Source organism: Neophocaena asiaeorientalis, unplaced genomic scaffold (assembly GCF_003031525.2).
Source record: "Neophocaena asiaeorientalis asiaeorientalis breed wild unplaced genomic scaffold, Neophocaena_asiaeorientalis_V1.1 scaffold426, whole genome shotgun sequence".
Lineage (NCBI taxonomy): Eukaryota > Metazoa > Chordata > Mammalia > Artiodactyla > Phocoenidae > Neophocaena > Neophocaena asiaeorientalis.
Window position 1 is genome coordinate 568,355 of NW_020185323.1, and position 21,492 is coordinate 589,846.

The following is a 21,492-nucleotide window of genomic DNA, read 5'->3' on the forward strand; positions in this document are numbered from 1 at the left end:
TCCTTTACCCAAATGATTTCATTGTAATGTTATGAGTTGAATAATGTATTTCTTTTTGTATTGAAAACTTGTGTTTAAAAAAACCTATCAGGGGCTTCCCTGGCGGCACAGTGGTTGAGAGTCCGCCTGCCGATGCAGGGGACACGGGTTCGTGCCCCGGTCCGGGAAGATCCCACATGCCGTGGAGCGGCTGGGCCCGTGAGCCATGGCCGCTGAGCCTGTGCGTCCGGAGCCTGTGCTCCGCAACGGGAGAGGCCACAACAGTGAGAGGCCCGCGTACCGCAAAAAAAACCCCAAACACCTAATAGGGAATAGTGGTTCTGAATTATCAGAATCTGAATATCAGAATCTGAATATCAGATTCTGAATATTTGTTCTATATTCTTCTATAACATGGTAAAATTTAAAAATAAAGTCAGCCCTCCATATCCATGGGTTCTGCATTCACAGATTCCACCAACCGTGGATCAACAGTATTTGGAAAAAAAATTCCAGAGAGTTCCAAAAAGCAAAACTTGAGTTTGCCACACACCAACTATTTACATAGTATTTATATTTAGGTATTATATTTAGTATTTATATTTACGACTATTTACATAGCATTTACATTGTGTTAGGTATTATAAGTAATCTAGAGATGATTTAAAGTATACAGGAGGATGTTCATAAGTTATATGCAAATACTACACCATTTTATGTGAGGGACTTGAGCATCCTCAGATTTTTGTATGCTCAGGGGGTCTCAGAACCAATAAGATACTGAGGGACTACTGTGCTACTTAAGAGTGAAAATTGCTTTAAGTTTCATAATGAAATTTTTGAGGACATGTTGAATAGTCGAACTGAATGACTATTGATCTCAGACTTCATTGATTAAAAAGAAATACATAGCAGTCCTCCGGCTCCGCGGAGGGCGGGGTGGCGCGGCGCCTGGCGCTCAGGCCAGTGGCTGGCACGTGGGGCACGCGGGGGTTCCAGCTCGTGTCGGAAATGGGGGCTGCGTGCTCTAAAGAGGCGGGATGGAGTTGTATGTTGCATTTGAACTCTGTGGAGGGCGGTCTTGGCTCACTTGTAAAGCTTTGGTGTCTTCCAAGTGGGAGGAGCTTATTTAATGAAAAGTGCCATAGGCCGAAAAAGCAAACATGAGGGTAGCAGGTGCTGCAAAGTTGGTGGTGGCTGTGGCAGTATTTTTGCTGACATTCTATGTTATTTCCCAAGTATTTGAAATAAAAATGGATGCAAGTTTAGGAAATCTATTTGCAAGGTCAGCATTGGACGCAGTTGCACGTTCTACAGGACCTCCCAGATATAAATGTGGGATCTCAAAAGCTTGCCCTGAGAAGCATTTTGCTTTTAAAATGGCAAGTGGAGCAGCCTCTGCCTGGAGGACAATGTTTTAATGAGTGGTGTTAAGAGTAATGTTGGAAGAGGGATCAATGTTGCCTTGGTAAATGGAAAAACAGGAGATCTAATAGGCACCAGATATTTTGACATGTGGGGAGGAAATGTGGCCCCATTTATTGAGTTCCTGAAGGCCATACAAGATGAAACAATAGTCTTAATGGGAACATATGGTGATGGAGCAATCAAACTCAATGATGAGGCCCGGCAGCTCATTGCTGAATTGGGGAGTACATCTATTACTCATCTTGGTTTTAGAGACAACTGGGTCTTCTGTGGTGGATAAGGCATTAAGACAAAAAGCCCTTTTGAGCAGCACATAAAGAACAATAAGGACACAAACAAATATGAAGGATGGCCCGAAGTTGTAGAAATGGAAGGATGCATCCCCCAGAAGCCAGACCGATGTGGAGAAAATTGAAGGGAGCACACTTTCACTTGCTAATGGGAAAGCCCTAACCGAAAAACTACATGTAAGTATTTTAAGAGCGTGCAGGCATCTCGGTGTGTGCATGCCCATTATCTCTTTTGATATCAGGGTTATTTATTGCTAATGTAAATAGGCATCTTTGTAAATAGTCATCATAATGAGCAAATCACTGAACCATTTCTAAGCACATCTCCCTAATGGTACAATGTTCAGACTGTGATGATAATGGCATCTTTTAATTCTAAAAGCATTACCCAATAGATAACCGAACAGATTTGAAAAATATATTGATATATATAGTAGTCGCTGTGAAAATCTATCATGGAATAATATGGATTTTACCTAATGGTACAGTGTTCAGACTGCGATGATAATGGCATCTTTTAATTCTAAAAGCGTTACACAATGGATAACTGAACAGATTTGAAAAATGTATTGATATATATACTAGTCGCTGTGAAAAATCTGTCATGGAATAATATGGGTTTTAGGGAGGAGACTTTGTTTTCTTTTATATATATATATGGCCTTTTGATGATAGTATCTTTTAAATTAAAAAGATATTGGGCTGAAAATATATATGTGTGTGTACATGTATATATACACACACATGAAATACACACACATTTTGTATATGCACACACACAGACGCACAACGATTTACTGCTTTGGGGCATAGGAAGCATATTTCACTAAGATCCATGTAGCATGAATTGCACAGAACACACCCTAGGAGTTGGTTTAGCCATCATCCATCTGAATGGTCATTTCCTTCTTTACACAGCTGGTTGGCAGTTTGGGCTCAACCTCCAACATCCAACAGGAGGCATTCTTGAAAGAGAAGTGTAGTGTCACTTCAAGAATCACGGTTTGTTTTTTTTTTTGCTTAACTTTTCTTGTTGAAAGTGGTAGGACCAAATGTAGCCATGTCGGATGAGAGCCAGCTGCTTCTGAATAGGCCCACTCCTTTCCTGGGTTTTGGAGGGTAGCCCAGCAGATAAGCAGAGCTCTGGAGCCCTAATACTGGGGTTACGGTCCAGGCTCCTCCACTTACCGGCAGTTTGACTTTGGACAAACTACTTAACCCTTCTCTTGCCTCAGTTTCCTTTTCTGTGGATGGGTATCATAATAATACCTACCTCTTAGGGTTTTCTGCTACTGACCTAAAAATAAATAGGCTGCCAGATATTTCTCCAGCAAAGATGGATTTATTTGGGATCAGCAGAGAACTGCATTTTGGGGTCTGCAACCATGGTAAGCCATGTGCAAGTTCCTTCATGGCAAAGGAAGGAGAACACTCTTATAGAGAGGAAAAGGAAGTTGGGAGAGCGATAATAAAGAGTCCATGGCTTTTCATTGGCTGAGTCCTTACCAGGAAAGAAGAGGAGTCTTTTTCTTCCTGTTGTGCTCTGCTGTCATTGCAGGGCATGAAAGCTTCCCCTTCTGGTCTCCTGGCTCTATTTAATTGAAGTTTCTGTTTATTAATTTTTTAAACTGCAGTAATTAAATAGCTCAGTACTTGTAAAACGCTTAAAAGAATACCTGTCGTATAGTAAATATCTAATAAATTTATTATTATCATCGTCATCATCATCATCACTACTAGGTAATTATGATGCCTATAATCCTGAAAAAGTCTGCTGTCAGTTCATCATCATCATAAATCATCACTTAAACTAAGGCTTTATGCTTTAGTTACAGATGCCAGTTCTTGGTGCTCTTCTGATTCTGCATTAGTGTTATTAATTACCATAGGTTTACATATCACCCATATTTAAGTGACTTCCACATCTTTGCACAGTTCTGGACTCTAGGTCTGTGCTATACAGAACCCTATTTACAGGTGTTTACCAGAATCTTTACTTTGATGTCCTATGGGTACCTCAAATAAAAATGCCCCAAATTGAACTTAGTTTCTCCCTCTGATCCTTATTTTCCCAGTTAAAAATGTTTAAAACTCTTCTTCTTCTTGCTTTCCTTATTTTGCTTATAATGTTGCCCTGGGTTGAACATTATCCCGCACAGATTCATGTCTACCCAGAACCTCAGAATGTGAACTTATTTGGAAATAGGGTCTTTGCAGATATAATTAAAACATCTACTAAAAGTTAAAATGAGGTCATACTGGATTAGAGTGGCCCCTAAATCCCGTAATTGGTGTTATTATAAGAAGGCCATGTGAAGCCACACACACACACACACACACACGAGAGAGAGAGAGAGAGAGAGAGAGAGAGAGAGAACAAGATATAGGCAGAGATTGGGGTGATGTATCTACAAACCAAAGAAATCAAAGGATAGCCATCAACCACCAGAAGCTAGGAGAGGAGCATGGGACAGTCTCCCTTAGAGCCTCCAGAAAGAACCAGCCCTGCCAACACCTGGATTTTGGACATCTGGCCTCCTGCACGGTGACAGAATAAATTTTGTTGCTTTAAGCCTCTCAGTTTGTGGTAATTTGTTATGGCAGCCCTAGGAAACTAATACAGACATCGTCAGCTGTAACTAAATTTAGAAGTCTTAGAACCATCCTTATCTGTATTAGTTTATAAGGTCACCAGTCATATTGAGTTAGGGGGCCTACCCTACTCCAGTATGACTGCATCGTAGCTAATTATATCTGCAATGACCTTATTTCCAAATAAGGTCACATTCTGAGATATCAGGGGGTTAGGACTTCAACATATCTTTTTTGAGGGGACACAGTTCAACCCATAACATGACCCCCTTCTTTGATCACCACTTCACATCAGTCACCTTCCAGGTATTGTATGTTCTACTGCAGCAAAACCTTTCAGATGTAGCCCTTGTTCACCCCAGGCTCAGCTGCCCTGGTTATGGCACAGTCATCTCTCCCCAGGATTATTGCAGTAACCTCCAGAGTGATTTTCCTCCTTCATTTCATTCTTCATACATCCGATGAGTTATCTAACAAACTTCCAATCCGATTTCACTGAGACCCACCAGTGCCTTTCCCTAGCCACAGCATAAAGTATCAACTAGCATAGAAGCCCTCAAGTTCAGCCCCACCTTTTCCTTCCAACTGCCTCTCTTTCCACTTTGTACCGTGTGCCCCAAACCCGCTGGGCTGGTCAGCCTTTCTTGAAAATAGATTTTTAGGTCTCTAGGCCTTTGCTTATGCTGTTCGCTATGCCTAGAACACCTTTCATCACTTTAACCCCCTGCTGAACTGCTCCGCACCCCATAAAGCCCAAGTGAGATATCACTGGCTCAGGTTGCTTCCACAATTCCATCACATAGAATTATTGAGCCCTTTCCTGTGTTTCTGTGACATCTTGTGACTCTGGATACTGATTTGGCACTAGGAAAGATTTAACCCCTCTTATAGGCAACAATTAACCTTGACATTAAAAATAAAAGCAGCCGTACTGATGGACTCACCCCCCACCGCCATTGATATTAATATTAATTCACCACTGCAGCATAAGTAAAAAGTGTGTATGCGTATATGTGTGTAGATTTATATATACAAGATTTTTGAAATCTCCTTGATGTTACTTATATAATTACATTTTGTTGCAACCCACCTTATCAGAATAATTCTTAAACCTCTTTAGAGTGAAGGTATTTATTTTTTCTGAAATTAACAAATATATGCACACATATATGTATCATATATACTATATATATATATATAAAGCATATGTGTGTATGTATTTATGCACACGTATTTAAAGTAGCTTATCCCCAAGAGCATACCTTGAATGATCTAGTGCTCATTTCACTGTTAGATTGAAGAAACAGTAACCAAGCAGCCAGTATAATACGCTAGCAGTTTGGATTTTAAAAATTGAGTTCTTAATAAAGTATAGGAGGAGCTATCACTGCAATAATGCTGCATAGCAACCCCCCCAAATTTCAGTAGTTCACAACAGCAGATGTTTATTTTTCTTGTCCATGGGCCCATAGATCTGCTGGGCTTGGCTCCAGCTGGGCTCTCTCCACCTGTGTCATTCTGGAACCAGCAGCATCTTGGGCCATGTTCTTCTCATGGTGATGGCAGAGGCACAGAGGGCCAAGCCAAATCATGCCAGCACATTAGGGCCTCTGGCTGTGGTATATCTGCTAACATTACGTAGGCCAAAGCCAGCCATGTGGTCAAGATCATGTCAAAGGGGCAGGAAAAAGGACTCCATAGGAGGTGCTGCAAATTCACATGGCAAAGAGCACAGTGTATAATTCTAATACAGGACGAAGGATTGAGGGCAAGAATCCAATCTACCACAGAGTCCTTATGATCTGAAAGTCGATGGTAGAAATATCTGCTTTGGAAATAAACTACTTAGCCAAGAGCTTGACAAGGAACAATTTGATGTTGCATTTACAAAGCTGCACTTTGAAATGTAGTTCTAATTATATCCATCTTTGGTTTTTTTTCCCGGAGATGTGAAGATGAGTGGCTTGGGATGCCATCACCTATTCCTGTGAAATACATTTACTATTTAAACCTTTTAAAGGATGTGTTTGGCTTAGAGGAGGAGTAACCATGCAGTTTTGGTTGGTTAACTCCCTTTGATTTCCTGATTTCCTGCTCTAATTTTGCCAAGTTTATTTCAGTAGATATGATTCCATTAAAAACAAAAAGAACAAGGTTCATACTGAATTAAAATCCATATTCCAAAATTAATCTCCTTTTGTCATTTCAGTTTTTCAGAACATCATATTATATTGCTGATGTACCAGCACTATTAAAAATGCCATTTAAAGAAACGTTGAGCATTCTTATTATACATATGATTTATTAATACCAAGTATCTTATGGCAATTTTCTATCCAACATAATTTGATTCATTACAACACAAAAAGAAAATGACTTTTGACAGCTATATATGACAATATAAAATCAAATTATATCAGAGCAATAAGTTGTGATTCTATTAAACATTTTTTAAAATCTTTTTGACACACGCTTATTACTTATATAATTAAACTTTGTAGCAACTCACCTTTTCAAAATAATCCCTAAACCTCTGCAGAGTGAAGGTATTTATTTTCTGAAATTAGCAAAGCTATGAGAAGAAAAAACCCTCCCTCACAACACATACACACACGAAAAATTGGGGAGAGAAATTAAAACATATGCAGTGTTTATGTTTTTAATGCTCTTTTAATCTCTGAAGTTAGCTTGTTAACTTAGGAATATATGCATGTGTATATAATTATAGCATGACCAAAAATGTATTATGTCTGAAATATTTAAGGATGTGAACGCTGAAGATCTTCAGAGGTCTGTTTTGGTTCATTCTCCACATATACATAACTGCCTACCCCAGAGGTTTTAATATTCTAAGACTACAGCATGTTTCCCTTTTGCTTTTCTCTAGTCCTATTTTTAGTTTTCTTCTAGGACTATACATTATGAGTCTCAGCAGAACTTTTGTCATGTAGTGTATGTTCGATTACAAGTCATAACCATGGACCTCTGGGAATTCAGTGTGAGAAGTTTGTCTCAGTGTACCCCATTCTTCAGTGCTGGGTGCTAGGTATCATAAATCCGATTGTCTGGTGTTCTCAGAGACGATGGAGGCCTATGGAGAAGGGTCCTCGACATTGACGTTCAGGGACTGCTCTGAGGGGAGGAAGAGGAACTGATGACATCTCAAGGGCCCCTTCTATCTTCTTATTCTTTCACTCCACATTTGCAGCGTTTTGCCTAGAAATGAGCTGGCTTCTTGGCACTCAGATGTACCAATTCACTTGACAGCAACGGCTCCTTCATTTTTTAAATTTGAAGTTCATCAATAAACCATTTCTATATATAAACCTAGGATAATTCCACATGTGCCATTGTTAAAATAGATCCCATAGGATTTTCCAATAAACTAGAATACTCAATTTATATACTAGAACCATTTACTCATAAAGTCTAATTTTGACTTCTTGATTTTTTTTTTTCCAAAGACAACTGACAGTGCCAAGCCATTTTGTCACTTTAAGATTTTCCATTCCCCAAAGAGCAAGCTTTAAGAAGGATGACACTTTCCTGGAACTTTTCAGGCTGACACATTCGTCAGTTACCTATTCAACTCTTCAGTCAGTTGTCTTTCCCTCAAGATTTTAAATATGTAGATAATTTAGCCCTTGTATAGGCTCGTAATATAGTTCATTTGAGAAGTAGGAGGAGAAAAGGAAAGGAAGCAAGCCAGTGATATGCTCCTGAGTTTGTAGGATGACAACTGCTTGTTCTGTTACATAGATGTGTGTCACTGCCCTGGTTATTCACAGTACAAGCCCACAATTAGCAATTAAACGGCCATTATAGGAATCGTGCCGATAAACATGATACATTGCAGTCATACAGACACTTTAAATAATTATTCTTTTTATAACTAAGCCATATACTGAAGGAGATTTATAATTTAGAGATAATATGCCCATTAGTAAAGTTTATGACCCAATAAACAGCTCCCACTAGTTAATAAATGCCAAAGCCATAAAAACAGAGACTATTAATGTAATAGAATTTCTGTACCTCCCTCTTTTGCTGGTGGTCTCAAGACTCTGAAGGGAAATGCTATCTTAGGAAAAACATTTATTCTCGTTATGTAAATATCAATGAATTGTCTTACAATCCATCTGGAAATCTCCCAGCCCTCACCTCCTTGGTCCCAGGTGGTCCTGAAATGCTGATGCAGTCTGCTTAGGTTTCAAGCAGTAGATAACTCTGGTTTTCAGCACAAATAAACCCTGTGACTCAAATCTTTGGGGGATGTGGGGAAGATGGCCATAATTTCTGTGTCTCCTCTACCCTCTGAAAAAGAGAAATCCCAACTATTGCCATTATTCCGGAGTAATAACTTTTAAACGTTTCACCACCTTTGCGTACACTTAGATTTTTAGCTGCCTCTTCTCTTTCCTCTAAAAAAGAGAAATCTCAACTATTGTCATTGTTCCTGGGTAATAAATTTTAAAGAAGTTTCACAACCTTTGCATATACTTATATTTTTAGCTGCTAATATTTCCCATTTTGATGGAAAAGCAGGTGCTGCCTGTGGATGTCTGGGTGAGTTGAAGGTTAATATAGGCAAACCTTTTGTACTAAGAACATTGTTTTTCAGTATTCCTGGAACCGAGGGAATGATTGATAAAGTCATTTGAAAGCCCAAATCAAATCATGTCTTTGCATAGGGAACTGATTAAAAGCTGTTGAAGTTCACATTAAATGGTTTGCTGAGTCACTGTTGTAAAGTATGGATGTTGTCAGCAGATTACTCATGTTCAGTGTTTATTTGCCTTTTTTCCCCTTTTTAGCCTAACTGAACCGTTTGGACCTAACCGTTTGAAGAGCAATGTGGATATGTCTATTGGTTGAGTTTACTTATTTATTTTTATTGAAGTATAGTTGATTTACAGAGTTGTGTTAGTTTCTGCTGTACAGCAAAGCAACTCAGTTATACATATATATTCTTTTTCATATTCTTTTCCATTGTGGTCTACCACAGGATATTGAATATAGTTCCCTGTGCTCTACAGTAGGACCTTGTTGTTGATCCATTCTGCATATAATGCTTTGCATCTGCTAACTCCAAACTCCCAGTCCATTCCTCCCCCCGCCCACCTCTCCCCCTTGGCAACCACAAGTCTGTTCTCTATGTCTGTGATTCTCTTTCTGTTTCGTAGGTAAGTTCATTTGTGTCATATTTTAGATTCCACATATAAGTGATATCATATGGTATTTGTCTTTCTCTTTCTGACTTCATTTAGTATGATAATCTCTAGGTCCATCCATGTTGCTGCTAATGGCGTTATGTCATTCTTTTTTTGGTTGAGTGGTATTCCATTGTGTATGTATATCACACCTTCTTTATCCGTTCATCTGTTGATGGACATTTAGGTTGTTTCCACGCCTTGGCTATTGTGAATCGTGCTGCTGTGAACATAGCGGGGTGCACGTATCTTTTTGAATTATAGTTTTGTCCGGGTATATGCCCAGGAGTGGGATTGCTGGATCATATGGCAACTCTTATTTTTAGTTTTTTTGAGGAACCTCCATATTGTTTTCCATAGTTGCTGCATCTATTGGTTGACTTGAGTGCTTACTAAGTAGTTAAAATTTTAGACAATAGAGAGGAGATAAAGAGCATTGTACTTTTAAGTATTACAGTAGTTTAGACATTTTGCCTACTTTAGTCTATGTATTGCCTCTGATCCAATTAATGTCAAACATACCATTCTTGGTCTTTGTTTGAAGTTGGTTTTTTCGGAGGTTGTATTGCTTCCAGGCTTTATGGATACCTCAGTCATGAGTTTAGGATATTTAAATTGCCCTTCCTTCTTTCAAATAGTAGGGAATTATTGAATAAAATGAAATCTCTCCAAATTAAAAAAAAAAAAACTCTTGCCTTTCCAACTTGGATTTATTTATCTTACTTTGAGTGAGGACTGCTTCATCATCATAGCCTTTTCCACTTGTTCCTCATTTCCCTGACCCCTTCTTCCATACATTCTGATTTTGCTATAAGTTGGCAGTTGGAGTCTTCACTAGAAGCTTAATGAAACAGTAGGGTTTTCCACAAAATGTTTATGTTGCTTCATAGTTCAGAATCCACTGAATAATGAATAGTCATGTTCCCAATTATATGTATATTCCTTTTAGTTAAGAATATAGATTCCTGAATTTTTGAATACCCTTGAGAATTGGTCTGTAAATCGTCCTTCAGAAAAACAGCTTCCAAATGATGATATTAAACATATACTCAAGTAGTGAGTCTCTGCCCTAATACTTGTTTGGGCAAAGTTTGAATTGCTTCCAGTGGAAAGCAGGTTAAGACTTTCTCAAAAATGAGTCTCTTCAAGTTGACTGAGCGTCTTCAGAAGCACAGTGCTTTTCAGTTCCCAAGAGAATGTGATGTGTAAAAATGGAAAACCTACTGAGGCAAGATCAATGAAGCTATTTAACAAATAAACCTGGAGTGATAATGGAGCAAACATCATTATTACAAAAGGTAACGCTGACTGTGCAATTAGTTTAAAAGAAATTGGAATTCACGCCCACTAGCCTTCTTCTACCAGGTTATATATTGGTTTAAATAAACATTTTCACTTCGTGTTCAATTAAGTTCCCCCAAACTAAGAGTTCTGACACTAGAATGTGCATCTTCTTTGCATTTGTTCCTGGCCGCCAGTAAAATTCCTTCCAAGGGGACTGCCGAGCCCATTATGTGTCTGGTGCATGGCACAGGAAGCCAAGGGTCAGCACTGCTGCTCAGAAGCAACTGGAAACGGCTGAAAAATGTGGCTGATGAAAAACTCCACAGTGGCTCTGCAAGCAGAGAATTAATGACTGGCTAGAATCAGTAGGAGCCTTTACTTCTAAATACTCATTAGTTTAAGCAGTGAGGCCTGATGTTATGCAAGTTATAGAGGGAAAAGGGGACCGCCCCTCCCCATTGTCTATTTTGAACAGAATATGCACATTTAACTCAAAGTGGTGAATGGTTCAAACACATCAAACCAACTATTCATCAGTCTCCCAGCTTCCTGAGCAACTGCTTTGCTTCTGTATAAAGCCAACAATAGAGGAAATGCTTGTTATGACCCCACTATAATATTAAAATCCAGAGGGGCTGATGGCTTGGTGAAAAACACAAAATACATTCTCCTTTAGAAATAGTTCCACCAAAGTCATCTTTGTTTTTACTTTTTCATACTTTGCCTGTACAAGAAAAGCTGACTGAAAAAGGAACTTGATAAAATTACTTTTGCCTGGTTTTTCTCCCTCGCTACCACCGTTCTTCCTTCTCGTTGTGAAGCCACTCCCTGCATACAGAACCGGAGCTGACAAGCCATTTCAGGCTGCGGCAGATAGCGCTAGTCTGAACTATGACCAGAGAGTGGAGAGAGAGAAGGGGAGGGCCAAGGGATGACAACTGCAGAGGGGAGCCAGATGAGAATAGGGACCACCTTGTGCGTGTCATGTCACATGTTAAAGCGTTCGAACTTCATCCTAAGGGCATGAGAAGTTACTGAAGGATTTTAATCTGGAGAATGAAAAGATCACGTCTGCATTTAAAAATCTCTGGCTGCTTTGTGTGTGTGAACTACAAGAGTGAGTTTGGCAGTGAGAAGGCTCACTAGGAGGCTGTTGCCAGAGAAGTGATGGCTGGTTTGGATTAATGTAACGTCAGTGAGGTTGCTGAGAAGTGGATAGATTCAGGACATGTTCAGGATGCTGAAGATAAGAGAGAAGAAGAAGTCAAAATTAGGATTGGGTCCCTTTGGCAGCTGGGTAGGTGGAGTTGCCATTCATTGTGCTGGGTTACACCAGGAAAAAATCAGGTTTGAGGGGGAATCAAGAATTCTGCCTTGGGCATGCGAAATTAAAATTAGGGTGCCTGTGGGACAGAGTAGTGGAGATGTTGATAAGGCAACTAGATGAACAGGTCTAAATCTCAGCAGAATGACCAGCGCTGGAGATGCACGTTTGATGGTAATTGTGAGCTTAGGTAAGATTGGCTAGGGGGAGCCTGTTGTCTGAGAATCACAGTGCCTTGTGTATTACTTACTAATTTTTTTAAAAAAGAGCTTTTCTGTGTCATACAATGAACTGCACATATTAAAGTGTACAATCTGATAAACTAACACATCTATGTTCCCGTGAAATGTCATCCCAATCAAGATATAATGAACCTGTTCCCCCCAAATTTCCTCACGCTCCTTTGAAATCCCTCCCTTCTACACAGCCCCATTGTAGGGAAGGAAAAATAATTTTCCCTCTACCGTTCTGAGTTCTTGGATGAGACCCCCTGTAATAAAAGACGGATTAACAAGAGAAAAAACCCAGAAGGTATACATGGGAGATATCCAGAAAAAAGCAGTAACTCTCCAACGTGACCTAAGCCACCACCTTGAATGCCATCTTCAGCTGAAGACAGAAGAAAGGTGTGTGTTGTGGAGGAAGGGAAGATGACCAGGAAACACACGGTGAGCAAGGGTAAGATTTGTTTTGCAGGTATAAGTCAGCGCCTTCTTCATTAATAGGAGCTTCTTGTGATTTTGCGCCATCCTCACTTCCTGGTACAGAGAGGATGACATTCTTACAAATGGAGATTTCCATTATAGATATAAACGTCCCTTATGAAAGGATAGCTTCTGTTTTCAGAGCTTCTCCTGTGTCTGCTGTGATTATTCCTCAAAATGGGCAGCTCAGAATAATCCTTATGCCAAAGAGGAGTATTTGGGGGTGGCATATTCTGCTAGTCTTCAACATCCCCCATGCCACTTAGCTGCTTTCTGTCACTATAGAAAAGTTAGCATTCTCTAGAATTTTATATAAATGGAATTATACAGTAGATACTTTTTTTTTTTTTGGTCTGCTCTCTTTCACTCAGCATAATTATTTTGAGATTCATCCATGTTTTTGCATAAACCAGTATTTCATTTCATTTTATCGCTCAGTAGTATTCCATTGTATGGATATACCACAGTTTAATTCATTCACACATTGATGGAAATTTGGGTTATTTCCAGTTATTACCTATTACAAATAAAGCTGCTGTGAACATTTGTGTACAGGTTTATATGTGGATATATGCTTTCATTTCTCTTAGGTAAATACCTAGCAGTAGAATGGCTGGATCCAATGGTTGATATATATTGTTAAGTAACAAAAATTCAACAAAATGAGTAAATTTAAAGATCAAATTGGCTTTATTAAATGACTCATGAATGGGGCAGCATCTCATCTAGAAAATAGAAAGGAGCTCTGCTGAGCTGTAGAAAAGGTAAACTTTTTGAAGGTGAAAAGGGGGCAGAAAAAGAAAATTATGAGCAAAGATGCATTGTTTCAGGGACAGTCACCCTCCTAAGGGGAATGGAAGGAGCCTATCTGGGGGACGGGGCAGGGGAGATTACCTCACCAGTGCTGACTAGGTAATTCCAGGTTGACCGGTTAAATGTTACATTCCTGGGCAGGGTGGGGGTGTTGAGGTTGCAATTAGGCTAGGTATTAAGTCTTGGTTTGATGACATGGGGTTTAGCACATCATTTTGGGCCTGCTGTCTTCTTTTTAACAATGTTTATTTAACTTTTTCAGTAACCGACAAACTATTTTCCAAAGTGATTGAATCATTTTATTTTCCCTTCCAGCACTGTATGAAGTCCTAGTTCCTCCAGGTTTTTGCAAATACTTGGTATGACCAACCCTTTTAATTTTAACCATTCTAATAGATGTGTGGTAGTGTTGCAGGAAGGGGGACCCCTTCCAGGGCCGAAGAGTGGGTTCTTGTCTAACACTCGGAAATGAGTTGTCCAAGGAGACTTACGTGCTGGCAAAGCAAGAGACTTTATTGGAAAGGGGCGCCGGGCCAAGAGCAGGAGGGTAAGGGAACCCAGGAGAACTGCTCTGTCACATGGCTCACAGTCCGGAGTTTTATGGTAATGGGGTTAGCTTTCGGGTTGTCTCTGGCCACTCATTCTGACTCAGGGTCCTTCCTGGTGGCGCGTGCATGGCTCAGCCGAGATGGATTCCAGCGAGAAGGATTCTGGGAGGACGGTAGGACAGACGGACTGGCGTCTCCTCTCCCCTTTTGACCTTTCCTGAATTCTTCCAGTTGGTGGTAGCTTGTTAGTTCCGCATTCCTTACCAGGACCTCCTGCTGTAAGATAACTCTTGCAAGTGGTTACTATGGTGCCTGGCCAGGGCAGGTGGTTTCAGTCAGTGGTTCCCCTAACAGTAGTATCTTATTATGGTTGCCTATTTTCTAATTATTGAGTTTTGAGAGTACCTTGTATGTTCTAGATATAAGTCCTTTATCAGATCTGTTATTTCTAAATATTTTCTCCCAAACTCTGGTAGCCTTTTCATTCTCTTGACAGGGCCTTTTGGAGAGCAAAAGTTTTAAATTCTGATTGAGTCTATTTTATCAATTCATTTTTTTAATGGATTGTGCTGTTGGTGTTATATCTAATAAATCTTTACTAAACCAAGGTCACAAGGGTTTTCTTTTATGTTTTCTTCTAGAAGTTTTATAGTTTTAGGCTTTTCACTTAGTTTTGTAATCCATTTCCAGTTAATTTTTGTTATGATGTGAGGTATGGCTCCAACTTCATTTTTTTCAAATGGGTATCCAATTATTACAGTACCATTTGTTGAAAAGATCATTGTTTCTCCACTGAATTGCCTTTGTACCTTTGCTGAAAGTCAGTTGTTGATATATGTGTAGATCTATGTGTAGGTCTGGACCTTCTGTTCCATTGATTTGTGTGTTTGTCTTTACACCAATACCACACTGTCTTGATTACTATAACTTTATAATAAGTCTTGAAATCAGTAGTTTTAATTGTCAAATTTTGCTCTTCTTTGCATAGTTTAATGTGTACAACATGTTAATTTGATACATTTATATATTGCAAAATGATTACCACTGCAGTGTTAGCTAACACCTCCATCATGTCACGGAATTACCATTTCTTTTTTGTGGTGAAAACATTTAAGATCTACTCTCAGCAAATTTCAAGTATACAATACAACATTTTTGACTATAATCACCATGCTGTACACTAGATTCCCCAGAACTTATTCATCTTATAACTAGAAGTTTGTACCCTTTGACCAACATCTTCCCATTTCCTCCACCCCAAGCCCTTGGTAACCATTACTCTACTATCTGTTCTTCTGAGTTCAGCCTTTTTAGATTCTACATAAATGAGATCATACAGTATTTGCTTTCTCTGTCTGACTTATTACATTTAGCATAATTCCCTCAAGGTTCATCCATATTTTTACAAAATTTCAGGGTTTCCTTCTTTCTCATAGCTGAATAATATTCCATTGTATATATGTATATCTTTACCCATTCATCCATTGATAGAAACTTAGGTTGTTTCCATATATTGGCTATTGTGAATAATGCTGCAGTGAATGTGGGAATACAGATATCTCTTCGAGATCTCACTCTTATGTTGGAGTAATAATTTTAAAAATTATTACTGTTAGAGCTCTGCTTCTGGCCAAGACGTAGCAACAGGGTCCAGATTTACCTTTCTCCCTGAAAGAACTGGAAAAACAGGCAAAATATATCAAACAATGCTTTTTAAGACACTGGATTTCAGGTAGAGAAGGAGAGTAATCCATGAGAGACAGGAAACATATGTGGCGAACCCCACTATTGCCGCAGATTACTGCCTTGAGAAAGTTTCTGGCCTATGGCACAAGAAGAGGGAAACAAAATAGAATATGGTGGCCTCTCTGACTAGAAGAGATGGGACTGAGAGTCTAGGAATACCAAGGTTGCTAGAGTTCAAAAGGACATATTACTTGAGAGAAGAGAACTGCACAGAGATAGAGCTTCAGAGATCTTCAGAAGGCTCCTTGAGTATTCAGTGGAGTACTGAGCAGTGCATGTGTGTGAGGAAACTACCCAAGACTGGGGAACCACCTGAAAGGATTAGAGAGAATGGTACTTAGTGTCTGCACAAAGCTGATAATAGTGCCTACTCTCAACAACCTGACTGTAAAGTCTCTCATGGAGAATTGTACTCAGAAAGTCCTTGCCCCGATAATAAGGAATAATGAACATTAGATTAGACATGGTTCTTATCCCACTTGACACATTTAAAAAGCAATACCTAAAAGGATCAAACTGTTTCCAAATAATTTAGATATGTCTCACCAAAAAAAAGCTTAAGCATATTGATAGAAATACATAAATATTCAGCAACCAAAAAGGTAAAACTCACAAGGTCTTGCCTCCAATAAAAAATTACCAGGCATGCAAAGAAAAGGAAACTTCAACTTACAATGAGGAAAAAAAAAGAAATCAATAGAAACGGACCCAGACTGACACACATGTTACAATTAGCAGAAATTGACAATCAAACAGCTATTAAAACCGTTTTCCAGGGCTTCCCTGGTGGCGCAGTGGTTGAGAGTCCGCCTGCCGATGCAGGGGACACGGGTTCGTGCCCCGGTCCGGGAAGATCCCACATGCCGCGGAGCAGCTGGGCCCATGAGCCATGGCCGCTGAGCCTGCGCGTCCGGAGCCTGTGCTCCGCAACGGGAGAGGCCACAACAGTGAGAGGCCCGCATACCGCAAAAAAAAAAAAAAAACCCATTTTCCATATAGTCAAAAAGTTAAGGAGAGACATGGAAGATTTAAAAAGATACAACTCAAACTTCTGTTGATAAAAACTACAATGTATGAGGTGAGATGAAAAATATAATGAATGGGATTAATGGCAGATTAGACTTTTCAGAAGAAAAAGATGAATGAACTTGAAGACATACTAATAGAAATTATCTGAAATGAAACACGAAGAGTAAAAAATTGGAAAAAAGTGAACAGGACATTGGGGAGCTGCAGGACAACTTAAAGCACTCTAATATGCAATTATTATAACAGAGGGAGAAGAAAGACAGGGAAATAATGGCCTAAAAATTTCCAAATTTTATGAAAATAAGTAACATATGGATGTAAGAATCTCAACCCAAGCACAAGAAATATGAACAAAACTACACCAAGGAATATCATAAACATCTCAAAGCTAGATATAGAGTGAAAATCTTAAAACCAGCCACAGAAAAATGACATGTTATGCACAGAGGAACAAAAATAAGGATTTCAGCAGATTTTTCATCAGGAAAAATGCAAGGAAGAAGATAATGGAGCAACGTCTTTAAAGTACTGAAATAGTAAACTGATAATGTGGAATGTTATGTGCAGTAAAAATATCTTTCAAAAATGAAGGCAGCATTATTCACAATAACTAAAAATGAAACAACTCAAATGTTTATCAACAGATAAATGGATAAACAAATTGTGGTATTAACATGCAGTGGAATGTTATACAGCTGTTAAAAGGAATGAGGTACTGATATATGCTACACAATGGATGAACGTCAAAAACATTATGCTGTGTGAAAGAAGGCAGACAGAAAAGATTCACATATTGTATGATTTCATTTATATGAAATGTCCAGAATAGCTAAATCTATAGAGACAAAGCAGAGTGGACTGGAAGGAGAGAGGAATGGGGAGCAATTGCTTAATGGATAGAGAGTTTTATTATGGGTCAATGAAAATGTTTTGGAACTAGGTGGAGGTGATGGTTATACAAAATTGTGAATGTACTAATTGCTCCTAAAAGTTACACTTTAAAATAGTTAATGTTATGTGAATTTCACCTCAATAAAAATATATCAATTGAGCATGGTCTGGAAAACTCAATATACTAAAGGTGTGAATTCTCCCAAATTGGTATACAGATTTAATGCAATTTCTATCAAAATTTCAGTAAGAACTTTTGGAGATATAGACAACATTATTCTAAAATTTATATGGAAAAGAAAGGAACTAGCATAGTTGTAGCAATCTTGAAAAAGAAGAACAAAGTAGGAAGAATCAGTCTATCTGATTTAAAGATTTATTATATATCTACAATCATCTAGATTGTTTGTCATTGGTGGAATGATAGACACATAAATCAATGGAAGGGAAGAGAGAACCCAGAAATAGACCCACACAAATGGTACAAACTGATCTTTGACAAATGAGCAACACTAAGTCAGTGGAGGAAAGGTAGCATTTCAACAAATGATACTGAAGTAATTGAGCATCCATAAGTCAAAAAAACTTTATACTATCACTTCAAGATGGATCATGGACTTACATGTAATATGGTAAGCCATAAGACTCTCAGAAAAATAAAACCCAGGAGAAAACATTCAGGGCAAGGGGCAAGTGAAGAGTTCTTAGACTTGATATCAAAAGCATGATACATAAAAGAAAAAGAAAGATAAATTGGACTTCATCAAATTTAAATATTTGCAAAAGGCCCTGATAAGAAGATGAGAAGACAAGCTACAGACCAAGAGAAAATCTTTGCAAACCATATATCCAACAAAAGATACATGTAAAGAAATCTCAAAGCTCAATAGTAAACCATCAATTACAAAAGGAACAAAAGACATGAACAGAAATTTCACCAAAAAATGAAAAATAAGCACATAAAAAGACACTCAATATCATTTATCCATTAAGGAAAGGCAAACAGTCACAATGCAATATTAGTACACATCTCTCAGAGTGCCTAAAAAAAAATAGTGACAACAGCAAATACTGACTGGATGTGGAGAAGCTGAATCCCTTGCACTTTGCTGGTGGGGATGTAAAATGGTATAGCCACTCCATAAAACAACTTGGCACTTTCTTAAAAACTAAACATGTGTTGATGGGAATGTAAATTGATACAGCCACTATGGAGAACAGTATGGAGGTTCCTTAAAAAACTAAAAACAGAACTAACCTGGACATTTAATCCAGAGAAATGCAAACATATGTTCATACAAAAACCTACATATGGATATTTATAGCATATAAATTGACTAATTGAACTTGATCAAACTGTAAAACTTCTGTTCTTCAAAAGATATAGTAAGAAAATTAAAAGGGAAGCCACAGACTGGGAGAAAAAATATTTGTAAATAGCATATCCAACAAAAGACTTGTATCCAGAATATATAAAGAACTTTCAAAACTCAAGATTAGGAAAACAAACAACCCAATTTAAAAAATGGGCGAAAGATTTGAAGAGACACTTCACCAGTGAAGGTATTCAAATGGCAAAGAAACACACAAAAAGGAGCTCAACATTATTTGCTGTTAAGGGAATGCAAATCAAAGCCACAATGTGCCACCATTACACACCCATTAGAATGGCTAGCATTTAAAAAAAATATTAATAATACCAAGTGCTGGCTAAGGTGCAGAGCAATTGGTGGGAATGCAAAATGGTCCACTCACTTTGCAAAATAGTTTGGGAGTCTCTTATAAAGTTAAGCATACCTACCATATGACCCATTGATCCCATGCCTAGGTATATACCCCAGAGAAATGAAAACATGTGTCCAAAGACTTGTATTCATAGCAGCTTTGTTAATAATATCCCCAAATTGAAAAGACGTCAGGGACTTCCCTAGTGGTCCAGTGGTTAAGACCCCACGCATCCACTGCAGGAGGCACAGGTTCGATCCCTGGTCAGGGAACTCAGATCCCGCAAGCCATGGGTGCAGCCAAAAAAAAAGAAAGGAAAAAGAAGAGACTCCAAATGTCAGTCAACTGGTGAATGAATAAACAAACTATGATGTATTGATACATACAACAACATGGATGAATCCAAAAGTATTATGTTAAGCGAAAGAAGACAGACAAGAGAAGTCTGTGTGATATATTCGTATGACATTCTAGAAAAGTCAAAACTATAGTGACAGAGAGCAGGTCAGTGGATGCCAAGATTGTGGGCAGGAGACTGATTGCAAAGGGCCACATGGGAGCCTTTTGGGATGTTGCAGGTGTTCTAAATCACGACTGAAGTGGTGGTTACATGACTATAGATTTGTCAGTATCCATTCAATTTTACACTTAAAATTGGCTAATTTTAGTGCATGTACATTATATGTCAATTAAGCTGATTAAAAAAAAATCAATAGGAGTCTCCTGATGCGATGCTCTGCGAAGACACAACACTACCTATGAAGTTTTTCTAACAAAAGTATTTAACTAGGATCTACTCTTGAATAAACTCTCAGGCTAGCCAGATTATGAGACAGTCTATAAGACAACCGGCCTGAAATATTGAAAAACTGTCAGTATCATGAGAGACAAAAGAAGGAGACTAAAGAGCCACAAGAACTAAATAACAATGTGTAATCCTTGATTGAATTCTGTATTAGGAAAAGGAAAACTATAAAGAATATAATTGGGACAATTGGGGAAATTTGAGTATGGACAATTTATTAGTTAATAGTACTACCGTATGAATGTTGTTTCCCAAGTATTTTGTTTATGTAAGAAGATGCTCTTGTTTTTAGGAGATACATGGTGAAGATTTTGGGGTGAAGTTCAAGTGTCAAAATGATTGCATCTATCAAGCGGTTCAGGAAAACAAAACAAAACAGAGAGGGGGAAGGGAGGGGAGGGAGAACGTATAAAAAGTTAAAGGAACTGTAAACAATTGGTGAATATAGGTGGAGAGTATATGGGTATTCATTGTATTATTCTTTTAATTTTTCTGTAGTTTTGAAATTTTTCAAAGTGAAAATTTGAGAAATAAACTTGGTTTGAGACTTTGAGATTGCAAATTTTAAATCAAGATTTTAAAAAAATGTTGCATACTCAGTCATATGCTCTCGCTAGAAATATTAATAAACTAACAGAACAAAGTGTTTTTGTACCTTTAACAAACAAAAGTTTTCAATGTAGAAAAATTCAGTGGGAGAAGATACACATTGTTCAATACATTCATTAGAAGAACAGCTCTTTGGAAAAGAAACCTATATAGCCCACCTGAACATTAATTATACGTGGATTAAAGTTCACTGTCAAAATTCAAGCCATAAAAATTGAACATTTATTGACTAAGTATATCCTTTGTACTTGGAGAAGACTTTCCAAGTATAAAAGACATTGAAGGGAGCAGAAAAAGATTAATAGATTTGATAATGAAATTAAAACTTTTGGAACATTGAAAACATAACATTAGACAATAAATAGTTTAAGCAGATACAACAAATGATGGCTTATCAGATTTATCTCCAATATGTAAAAATAATATCATACACATTTGATAAGGAATATTCTAGGACTAATGGAAAATAAGCCAAGAATTCAGTCACAAAACAGAAATAAAAACGGCTGACAAAC

General features: G+C 38.2%; 1 protein-coding gene and 1 pseudogene across 1 annotated transcript in view; both read left to right on the forward strand.

Moving 5' to 3' along the window:
- Positions 1-9,166, forward strand: part of EFHC2 (EF-hand domain containing 2) — a 185,144-nt gene extending 175,978 nt beyond the window's left edge. Inside the window, 1 exon segment of the mRNA XM_024734192.1 lies at positions 6,237-9,166. Coding sequence (XP_024589960.1) covers positions 6,237-6,336 — 100 coding nt within the window. The 3' untranslated portion in view covers positions 6,337-9,166.
- LOC112392466 (protein FAM3C-like) lies at positions 704-3,977 on the forward strand (annotated as a pseudogene).
- Positions 9,167-21,492: the final 12,326 nt, after the last annotated feature.